The sequence below is a fragment of the Myxocyprinus asiaticus genome, chromosome 3 (genome assembly GCF_019703515.2).
Source record: "Myxocyprinus asiaticus isolate MX2 ecotype Aquarium Trade chromosome 3, UBuf_Myxa_2, whole genome shotgun sequence".
Lineage (NCBI taxonomy): Eukaryota > Metazoa > Chordata > Actinopteri > Cypriniformes > Catostomidae > Myxocyprinus > Myxocyprinus asiaticus.
In genome coordinates, this window is record NC_059346.1 from 8,723,183 (window position 1) to 8,735,189 (window position 12,007).

At 37.5% G+C, this 12,007-nt stretch overlaps 1 protein-coding gene across 1 annotated transcript in view; it reads right to left on the reverse strand.

The window, feature by feature from the left end:
- The window catches only part of LOC127430129 (kinase suppressor of Ras 2-like), a 166,957-nt gene that overhangs the window by 122,854 nt on the left and 32,096 nt on the right, over nt 1–12,007 (reverse strand). Inside the window, exons 4-5 of the mRNA XM_051679645.1 lie at nt 5,425–5,460; nt 3,029–3,560 (exon numbers count right to left, since the gene is read on the reverse strand). Of these exons, the coding sequence (XP_051535605.1) occupies nt 3,029–3,560; nt 5,425–5,460 (568 nt within the window). The remainder of the gene's footprint in view (nt 1–3,028; nt 3,561–5,424; nt 5,461–12,007) is intronic.

Below are 12,007 nucleotides of genomic sequence, written 5' to 3' on the forward strand. Positions count from 1 at the left end.
CCCTCATTTCGTGAGTGGTGCACCGAGTTGGGTAAAGTGGCAGCTTTCGAGGAGATGACTTCCAGACGGCTGGAGAACCTGTTGAGTTATGGCAGAAAATGGGGCAGTTATTTTGTCTCATTTGGAGAGGTCCTAGTGTGGGGCAGAGGAGGGAGACAAAATTGTTTTATTTTTTTATTTTTTTATTTTTCCTATATGTTGAACTTTGTCTTTTTTTAATGTAATATTTGTGTGTCTGTTTATATGTGGGTATTTAGTTATTTTATATTTGTGCAGGCGGGGGGGTTATAAAGGGTTTTAAGTTGATTCCTAATGTATAATTTTGTGGTTAAATTTATTTTTGTCTGTCCTGGAATCAATAAAAAAATTTAATAACAAAAAAACGTAAAGCCATGGTCTGGGTCTCAAATCCCAATGTTTTGGTCCGGATCTCAAATTCTAAAGTCCTGGTCTGGATCTAAAAACCTAAAGTCTTGGTCTGGATTTCATTTACAATTTGTAATTCTCACAATAATCAATAATGCAGTACGTCTTCAAAATTAATTAATCATTAATTGTCAATAGTGTAACTTAGCATGCCTCTTCAATATGTAATCTCATTTAAACTTTATCATTCATAATCATAATCATTTCATGTTAGTATATATACTGCAGAAGAGCTATACATGTTTTATGCAGCCATGATTCTATAAAATCAATAGAAATTCCAATTCCATTGTCAATAGGTGTGTAACTTATTCATTTCACTGTGCTGAGAGTAGCTATTAGTTATGATGTCTCATTATTTTTGGATTCAGCTAAACAGCTGTTCTAATGAGATATCTGTAGTGCTAACCCATCATTTATTAAGGTAAGAAGAGAATTCAAAACAGCACTTCTTAGTCAGCTGAAGCAAATGTGTAAATCCAGTCAGAGAACAATCATGGTGAAAATGTCCACATGAAGTGAAACATTATGATTCTTTTAACTATGGCTACATACAGAAATTATTCTTCAACAATAGCAGAGCAACAATTTAGGTTTGACAGACAAGTTCATTAGGTTGTAAAAATTGTATAGAATACTTCTTATACTGATGGTATATTGCAAGAATCAATACTCACATAAAAATAAACTAGTGATTTTATTATTTATTTACCATGTTTCATAAGATTCAAAGTAAAAAAAAACTATATAAGCAAATAGTTGCATACGATTGGATCTATTTTTCCTTCCGCTCATCTAAACGTGCAGAAATGCTGAAAGACACAAGCAGTCAAAGACAGCACTCAATCACAGTGCTCGTTTGGTATGAATGTATTAAAATTCAGATTAAAAAATGAAAATGGTCTGTTGTTGGTTGTAAATAATAATAAAAAATATATGTCTGATAACTTGCAGATTAGGCCTATCCAAAGATTTCCTGACTAACCACTGCACGCCGCCATGATGATTCTAATCGCTGCTGGACTGTTTATTGGTTCTGGTCTCCATAAGAAGCAATGTAAAACATACCAATACAAGCATTCCAGATGGAGAACAACAACCATTTTAAGTGTTAGTTGTAGTAAAAATGAGTTCAGGTTCAACTTGTGCAGTCGTTGGCTGTCATAACAACTCAAAGTAGTTTATGATTTCAATTTAACTCACCTCGGTTCATAGCTTCACTTCATGCACCCACTCCTTAAACTTTGACAGGTGAGGCACTGTCAAAAAATGGTCATTGTGACTCTAAAGTATCGGCACTATGGAGCCACATGCTTTTTTGATCATTTTTACAAATGTAATACTCTAAACATCACATCATCCGCTAAAAACAAATGCCAATGCAAGTGAAAACACTGGAGACCGGAAATTGAAAACAGGTGTCCAAACTGCACTCGTCAAGACACTTCACAGGGACTTTAAGTGGAGTGCTGGTTTCTACATTTGTACTTTTTTACAACCAAATGCACTCAAGCAATACATTTACACCAAACTATGAGACCTGCCTGCCCTTTTTCGTATTCCATGCATGTGCATGCCTAAAATTACTGATACTTATACAAAACGATGACCTCCTTGGTACAAGCCTTATCAGTGCCTGTTCACAAATTGTCCTGTTCATTAAACTACAAAGTCTCAAATGGATAATACAAGTCCCAAATCAGGTCTAGTGGTGGTATAGGGATAGTTTTGTCCTGATTGGATTTCCCTATTTGCTGGCATTCTCAGAATCCAGGCCCTTATTAAAGGGACATGGAGAGGGTCTGGAATACATCAGAACAGGGGGACTGGTAATCACTGACCTAATGCCGCTCTCTATTCATTCACACACACATAAGCTCTGTTCCAAAATCTAGAGAGCTGCCTTGCTGTTTACTGTCTACATAGGCTGCTACCTTCTTAGGCAGCATTCTTACAGTCAAGTAACCTCATATGTGACTGATTTTAAAGGATCTACATAGGCAGCAACTTCCAAAATGGTTTAACACGGCAAACAAATAGGGATCAAAAGAGAGGAATCAGCACTATAAAACAGCTCACTCATTTACCAAATCAGTCGACATGGTTACTGAATATAAAATCTGATTCACTCATTACTTTCAGTCATATCTGACTCTCACTCGATTTAACCAAGAACTGTTACTGTGTTATGCTGTACTTTGAGAGACAGCTGTTCTTATGACAACATTTATGATATACGGTATATCCATTAATGGAATCTTTAAGGAAACTAAATCTTAAAGTGGAACCAGAATCTTTAAATACCTTATGATTCACATTTATCTGTGAAGGATTTATATGATGTTGCCTTACATTTTCACCCAAACGAATTATCTTAAAAGGCAGCATAATTTTGCTGTCTACCTTTTGGCTTTTGCTTCTGGATCATACCTAAAAATCACACGTAAATGATGTCTAGGAACACATCTTCCCTGCTAAAAAGACCAACATAACCAGCATGCAATTCGCACAAAATTTTGTATAATTAGATATTAGCAATCAACATTTAAAATGCATTGCATAATATAGGACACTGAGTACTGTATAATGTAGTATGACTTACTTGGGTGTCTGTGCGTCATCTATTCTGTTTCCCAGCTGAAACTCATGAGATTTGCTGCGGTGTAGAGCTGTAAACCCTGGCAGAAGGTGGATGAGCTTCCGGCTGGCCGGCGGTGGAGTTCCAGGGGCCTTAAGTTTATTCCTGCGCCTGACCTGAGGCGTTGCTGGAGGAGTCATGGTGTTCACTACTAAGGGAGTCCGGGGAGGGGTGTGGGCAAAGTGTCTCTGTCTTGGGGATGGAGGGAGAGAATGATGTCCCGTATCCAGAGGGGAGGGGAATAGGCCAGAGTGAGGGTCCACATTTAGGCGATCCGCCTGGAACTGTGGGTGAGGGGAGTAGAAAGGGGGTGCCAGTGCCTGTGGGCTCTGGCACAAGTGCTGGCTATAGCGGGAGTGCAATTTAGGGCTCTGGGCGAGCTGGAGACGGACCCACTGACTGTGGTCTGCTGGCCCCACTGGGGTGTTTTCTTTACCCGACTCAGAAGTGGGCCACTGAATGGACCAGTCCTGCTTGGGTTGGTTTCCACTGGATCCTTTGGACAGAGAGTGTGGTGTTAGAATATACACCAATATAATGAGGTAAAACAAGAGAAAGAACAAGACACTGAACAAGGAAAGGAGAGAAGAGAGGAGAGGAGAGGAGAGGAGACCTGACAAGAAAAGAAAAGGGAAAAAAAGAGACAAGAAGAGATGAGAAGAGAAGAGATGAAACGAGAAGAGACCAGATGAAACTAGGATAAAACACAAGTCAAGAGAAGTGAATAGATAAGAGATGAGAAGAGAAATAACGAGAAGAGATTAGATGAGAAAACATTTTGTAGAGAGGAGACAACAAGAAAAGACGAGATGAGAAAAGATGAGACGAGGATAAGAGATGAAAAAAGATAAGACAATAGTAAATAAGAAAGATAGAGATGAAAAGAAATGATACAGGAAAAGATGAGAAGAAAAGCGATATCATGAGATGAGGAGAGAAGAGACAAAAGATGAGAAAACATGAAAAAAGAAGAGATGAGTAGAGATGAGACAAAACAAGAAAAGATGAGACAAGAAAAGAAAAGAAAAGAGAGGATAGGAGAAGAGACCAGATGAGACAAAACAAGAAAACAAGAGATGAGAAGATATGAAATGAGAACAGATGAGATGAGATGAAAGAAGAGAGCAGAAGAGAAGAGATGAGACAAGAAAATAAATGAGAAAAGAAGAGACAAAAATAAACAAGACAAGAAGAGATGAGAAGAGATTTAATGAGAGAAGACATGAAAGAAGAAATGAGACATGACAAGAAAAGGCGAGATGAGGCCAGACAAGAAGAGAGGAGATGAGACAAGAGGAGAAGAGGCGAAAAAGAAATGAGACCAGAAGTGTTAAGACAAGATGAGACAAGAAGAGAAAACAAGACAAGAGAAGTGAAGTGAATAGACAAGAGATGAGAAGAGACAAAACGGGAAAAGATTAGATGAGAAAACATGAAACAAGAGACGAGTAGAGACAAAAAGAGACAAGAAGAGACCAGATGAGACGATAAGAGAATACAAGACAAGACAAGTGAATAGACAAGTGATGAGATGAGACAAATCAAGAAAAGTAGAGATGAAAGAAGAGATGAAAAAAAGAAGAAATTAGAAACGTAGAGGCGAAAAGAAATGAGACAAGAGTTGTAAGAAATGAGACAATAAGAGATGAGACAAGAAAATAAATGATAAAAGAGATGAAAAGAAAAGAATTGAGAGATGAGAAGAGAAGGGATTAGATGAGGAGAGAAAATACAAAAGAAGAAATAAGACAAGACAAGATAAGAAGAGATGAGATGAGGCCAGACAAGAAGAGAGCAGATGAGACAAGAAGAGAAGAGACGAAAAAGAAATGAGACAAAAAGAGATAAGATGAGACAAGAAGAGAAGACAAGACAAGAGAAGTGAAAAGACAATAGATGAGAACAGACAAGACGAGAAAAATTTAGATGAAAAAACATGAAACAAGAAGAGATGAGAAGAGAAGAGATGAGATTAGACAAAACAAGAACAGTAGAGACAAAAAGAGACAAGAAAATGACAGGAGAAGAGATAAGGAGAAGAGACCAGGTGAGACAATAAGACCAAACACCAGAAGAGAAGAGAAGAGAAGAGAAGAGAAGAGAAGAGAAGAGAAGAGAAGAGAAGAGAAGTGAAAATGAGTTTGATACCAAGTGCCAGATGAGGGATGTCAACAGTGTAGAGAACTCAGACTGCATCTATCATGGCAAACAGACAGAGAAAGATTAAAGGAAAATGTGTGACTGAGAGTAAAGTGAATTTGAAATGTCTGAATGTAATGAACACTAAAGCAGACATACGAGAATGATGAAAACAGACAGACTTAAAAAAGAAAAGGAAGAAAAAACTGATGGTGCCTCACCTCCATTACTGTGTAATTTGTCGTCATCAAGTTGTTCTTAAAAAAAAAAAAAAAAAAATAACATTAATACAAAATCGCTTACTGCATATTCAAATGCAAATACATATTTAGTATACTTACCTATTTATTAAACAGTACCAAAATATTTTTGTAATGAAGAAATTAAAGGAATATTCTGGTTTAAATTCATTTAGCTGATGCTTGAGGAAGGATACAACATAAGTGGTTCATCCTAAGGAGACAATAACACGAAAAGTGCTGCATTACAATGTTTCAATTGTATTTAGAAAAGTACAAGCCAAGACAGAGATTAGAGTAAAAACAAAATTTTTTTTAATAAATAAAATATATATAAATATGTTATGAGTGGAAGGTCAAGTGGTAATGAAAAAGTTGCGTCTTTAGCAGTTTTTTGAAGACAGAGAGAGAGTCTGCTTCATACATGGAGTTGGGAAGATCGTTCCACCAACGAGGTACAGTGAAGCCTAAAGTCCAGGAAAGTGATTTGGTGCCTTGTGTTAGTACCACAAGAAGTCACTTATTTGCAGACCACAGCCTTCTGGTGGGAACGTAGCTCTGTAGGAATGATTTTAGGTAAGCTGGAGCAGACCCTGTGACTGTTCTGTATGCCAGCATCAGAGCTTTGAAATTGATGCGTGCAGCAAACGGCAGCCAGCGTAGAGAGACAAGGAGGGGTGTAGCATGGGCTCTCTTGGGTTATTCTGGACCATTTGCAGAGGCCTAATTGTGCATACAGGAAGGCCGGCTAAAAGAGCATTACAGTAGTCCAGTCTATATATGACAAAAGACTGAACATGAAGTTGTGAAGCATGATTAGAGAGGAAGCGTCTTATCTTCCTAATGTTGTAGAGGTCAAATCTACAGGATCGGGCTGTTTTTGAGATGTGGTCGATGAAACTGAGTTGGTTGTTGATGGTTACCCCTAGGTGTCTGACTGTTTTGGATGGTGTTATTGTAGATGATTACAATAAGTACAAGTAAAACAAGTTTCACACATTTTTACACATTGTAAGTGCAAAGATCCATTCTATAAGTACCAATTTCATATCATATAATTTATCAGATTATAATCGTATTTCAGGTGCATTTCTCCCATATTCCCTTTTTATGACCATAATTTTGACTTGATGTATTTTAATTAATGTGATGTAAATGGACTTCTTATTTAACCCTCTTTGAATCAGTCATTGTGGAGCTAATCCCTTTGCATCCACAACATTCATGCAGAAGAAATAGAGGGACAGGGAGATTAAAAGATAATTTCACTCTCTATTAAATGACACAAACACAAAGCTCTAAGTTAGCTTTATGTATTAGTGATCCACTTTTTGACCCACAGGATGAGAAACCTCCATCATGTTGTGTTTTTAATAGTGGTCGACCGATATATCGCAGAGGCCAATAAATCGGACAATATTCAGAATTGTTAAATTATTGGCTTCGGTCGATACATTTTCCCCTTTGCCGATTTGTTTCTTGAGGGCGCTGAAAATCGCCTGCTTGCATGTGAAGCGACTGAGACATGTAAACGACCAGTCACAGTTAGTTTTGTTACTACATGCCATCGTGTTACTACAATAATAGATCGGTGTGCAACACAGTCTCATTTAAATAGCCCGCATATAACAGCCGCGGCAGCCGCGTTTGAGCTCATAATGTTAAAGTACTCGCCTGTTTCATTCTCCCTCTCTCTCCACAACAGTTCCCTGTCACTTTTAACTTTATCTTGTCTAATGATAAAAAGGCAAATATCAATAAAACTAATATCATATACTGTCTGCAAATATGCGCATATCTCGTTTAAACAGATGTAATAAACCAACCTCACACAACTTCAGCATCCTGTGGAACGCTCATAAATCTTCCTCTGAAGCACATATTTAACAGTCTCTCCTCAACAGTTCCCTGTAACTTTTCTAATGATAAAAGGCAAAAATTTGTAAAACTTCTATTATATACCAAGTGCAAATATGCAGATGTCTCGTTTAAAAAGATGTAATTCATGAACCTCACAAAAATCCAGCGTTTTCTTCCCATCGAGAGCTCATCTAATATCTTCCTCTGAAGCGTGTATTCCATCAGCCAGAATCAAAAACTTCATGATCAGGATCAAAAGTTCCTCTGATTCACAAATCATGACAGTCAATCCAAGCAGGCGATCCAGGCCATTTAAACTGTCAGGAGATTGCTGCTCGCGCTGGATCCGCATGAGCGCGGGAGTGCAACTTCAAAGTAAAAGCACTTCACATATGCTATGAGTAAATGTCTTATTCACTATGCACTGTAGGTGCAATTAGTTTGATTCAGAATTTTTTGAGAAAATGCGATTGCTAATGTGGACATGCCATCCATGGTTGCTGGACTACTGTGTGTACTGTTATTTCCTTCTTCCTAATATATTAACAATTTCTTCATGTGCAAATAAATTACTAAAATTTGATGACTAAACAGAAATCAGAAGAAACTGCTATCTACCATTTAAAATACAATATACATTTTTTTAGATTCTTTTTTTAAGTTAAAGTTTAGTGTGAAATTGAGTAAATATAGTGCTAAATATTTTTTCGCAAGTTTATGTTTATGTTATTTACCATATTTAATACTATATTTAGTGTGATATATCGGCATTGTATCAGCCTATTGGCCACTCTGCTCTCTGGATATCAGCATCGGCCATTAAAAAACCCATATTGGTCGATCGCTAGTTTTTAATGTTTCCTCCATCTCTCTTTCCCCTCTCTCTCTCTCTCTCTCTCTCTCTCACACACACACACATATGAGTGCTGTTCTGCATTGATATTAAAAGAATAGTTCACCCAAAAATGAAAATCCTGTCATTTTTACTCACCATCATGCCAATCCAAACTCGTATAACTTCCTTTATTCAGTGGAACACAAAAAGTGTATTTTTGAAGAATATCACACGCCACTCATTTCTAAATAATGAAGTGTGCATGTCCACAGGCTGTTAGGCTCCAAAATTACAAAAAAAGCACCATAAAAGTGTCAGGAAAAAAAGGTCCATATGACTCATGCCCTATATGCCAAGTTTTCTAGCTTTCCTTGGCACATTCACGAGAGAAATAGTGATGTCTGTTTCGTGAGCTAATCACTCTTTTAAAGCAGATTATTTTAATGAATCAAATGATCCAGTTCACAGAACCATTCAGAATGATTCATTCATAAATCTGATCCAGTTCTTGAGTTCAACTCACTGACTCGCAGATTTAGTTTACTGGAGAGGAAGATTTACAGTGAACTAAAATGTGCTGTAAGCGATTTTAGCCATTCTAGAATTTCGACAAGCTGAGCCGTTGGATTAGCCACACCCCCTTTTTCCAAAACCCCACACTCCAAAGATACCAAATTAGCTTTTTTGACACCGACACCGAGCAGAAATGGTTGTTAAAAACAACAGCAATAAAACAGTGTCCTCAACAGACAAATGTTATGAGCAACATGGCATAAAAATGGCATTATGCCTCAATATTTTGCTGCAGCTACAATACTATGAGAATGGGCAAAATGATTGACAGGCAGAAAGTGTCTTTTTTGTTTGCTGTTTACAAAGTCTAGAGCTGTCACAGAGATCGGTGAGATATCTCAGGACACTTATTTCATTAATATCTTTCAGGGCGCAGTAAAAAAAATTTGCATACCTTTCCATGAAGAAAAATTACATCACCTGTTCCACAAACAAAGATATTATATGGCTTCAAAATACTTGGAATATAGCGCATGAGTCAGATGGACTTCCTTTATGGTACTTTTAAGGGGCTTTTGTGTCCTTTATAACGATTTAATGCTCCATTGTAACTGATTTGAAAAGAGCGGCCAGTACATTATTCAAAATTTCTCTTCAAGATTACTCAGAATTGTAATTTTTGTGTGAACTATTGCTTTAACCTCGCATTACTGTGAACAAACACACTGATATTAAACATGTGGAGTTTTTTCTGGTTTAACCCTTTAGTACATTTTCTAAATGTATTTTCTGGAATAGACGAAAACGTATGCTGAAATTAAATGCCAGAGTAATGTGAAATGTCATCTACTCTGGGAGAGCAGGTTTGCTCCTGTGATTTGATTGATGCCATTTTTAATTAGAACAGCTGAAAGACAGGTAGATGGATGGAAACGACTCAGTGAAATAAATTATTTTTCAAACTGGTTAAATATGTTAATTGTAAAAAAAATGGTTACATGTAATTGAAGCAAATTGTTTAAAAGGGATAGTTCACCCAAAAATTACAATTCTGTCATCATTTACTCACTTCATCATTTACTTATTGTTCCAAACCCATATGACTTTTTCTTCTATGGAACACAAAATGAGATGTCAGGCAGAATTTTAGCATCAGTCACCATTTACTTTCATTGTATGGAAAAAGATGAAATGAAAATAAATGGTGACTGAGGCTAACATTCTGCCTAAGATCTCCTTCCATGGAAGAAATAAAGTCATACGGGTTTGGAAGATGTTAGCATTTTCAGCATTGCCACAAGGGGCGGGCATTAGGGTAAACTATCTTCATCTACGGTCAATTTTCTCTTTTAGACCCCGTTCTTACCTGCTGTGATGCTGTGACAAGGTTTTTAACACTCTGAAGGATGAAGTGGGAGCCGGGTGAACAATCCAACGTGAGTCTTTTATTTATAACACTCTTTCAGTGCAACACACAAATGAATGGCTTTTCAGCCCAAACAGAATCACACTCCATCAGCATCATGCGTCTCTCTTTCTCTCTCCTCCGGCAGTCTGGACACCATTTTTATCCCCCTCCAGCTCTCACTGAAGCACAGAACAGCTGTTAGAGATCATTTCCCACAGGTGTCAATCCTTACCGCTCTTCCTCTCCCGGCCTCGCTCTGCACAGACGTCGCTCGGCCACGCCCACATCACCACAGATGCGTTTTGGGTGATAAGATCACATGTGGTCAACGCTAAATACAGGTCTGAACGAGATCTAAAACATTTTCTGATCAGATCACAAAAACCACATACGAATGTGCTCAAATACGCATTTGACCACATCGCATTTGAGGTGTAAATGCTAATCCATCCTGTATGCGTCCCGGCAGCAGTGAAGCGCCACCCCTCATCTGTCAATTAACCGCTGCATTAAAACAAGAGTTTAAAGTTTGCGGGTTACGAGCGGCTTTAAAAGGAAATAAACATCTGATCGGAAAATTTAAAAAAGGATACATACACAATCACGAGAGCTTCACGGCTCTTCTTTAGTGTGTCTGATATCAAAACAGACAAGAAGCATGAACACCTGAAGCTCCTTTAATACAGGTAATCCACTAAAATAATGGATAATTCTGCTTGACATGTTATGTTTGTGCTTAGATTAAATTTCAACCGCATATGGGAGAAACAGCGCACTGTTTTTTCGCACTCCCTTCCAAATCCAAACACAAGTGGTCACAGAAGATGCATTAAAGTGACCAGGTGTAAAGAGTGATGTGTCTCACCTGACTACATGTGATCGGATCACCCGAGACACATTGTAATACCAGGTGGAATTGGGGTCTAATGTCAACTACTTTCATGCGACCAGCAGTTTGAGCAAGTTAAAGCTGATATGTTTATAGTAAGCTACCTAAATAATAATTAATCCGTTTTAATGGCAAAGACGTTTTAAAGTAACCCCTTGAGAACTGAGGGCTGTTACAGCCAACACAAGAGTGCACGTTCAGTAAGTAGAATGGGACAGGTTTGCGTACTTGCATTCAGACTGTATCAGGTAGTGTCAAAAGATAAAGTGGGCTTAGGGAAAAGAATGCCACCAAAAGGGACAAAAATGCCCCTGAAATTCAAACTGTGGGGGCAGAAAATGCCCCCGTAATGATTTTCTCTGTTTATGTTTATAACATCTGATATAGTTCTTAATATTCTATTCTAAGCCTAGTAATACACATTATCACATAAAAAAATATTTGATTAAATTTTATAAGGTAATATATTCTCAATCTAATTATTCACTGAGATCTTATGTTAAGAGATTGAATTAGTAGAAGTTTTGAATAAAAGCAGGATACAGTGTATTATAGTATTATTTATGTTTAAAAAAATGCCCTCATAAATGTAGAAAATGCCCTGAAAATCAAATCCAGGGGGCAATTATTGTCCCTTTATGAAAAAGTAAAATACTTGTTTAAAAAATGCATACACATACAAAATAACATTCTACCCAGTATAATGGCACAATATGAAAATATTCTAAACAAAAAAATGCTTGGTTTAAAATTGCAAATAAACAAACATTTCTGAGTGGTGGTGGTGGTGGCATAGTGGACTAAAGCACTGAACAGGTAAGCAGAAGGTTGTTGGTTCAATCCCCACAGCCACCACCATTGTGTCCTTGAGCAAGGCACTTAACTCCAGGTTGCTCCAGGGGGATTGTCCCTGTAATAAGGGCACTATAAGTTGCTTTGGATAAAAGCATCTGCCAAATGCATAAATGTAAATATTACACTGATCCATTCCTGGGGCTGCTGTACATGCAATATTAATAACCTGGTTAAAAAGTATGTGCTTGTACTCATGAGAAAGCAT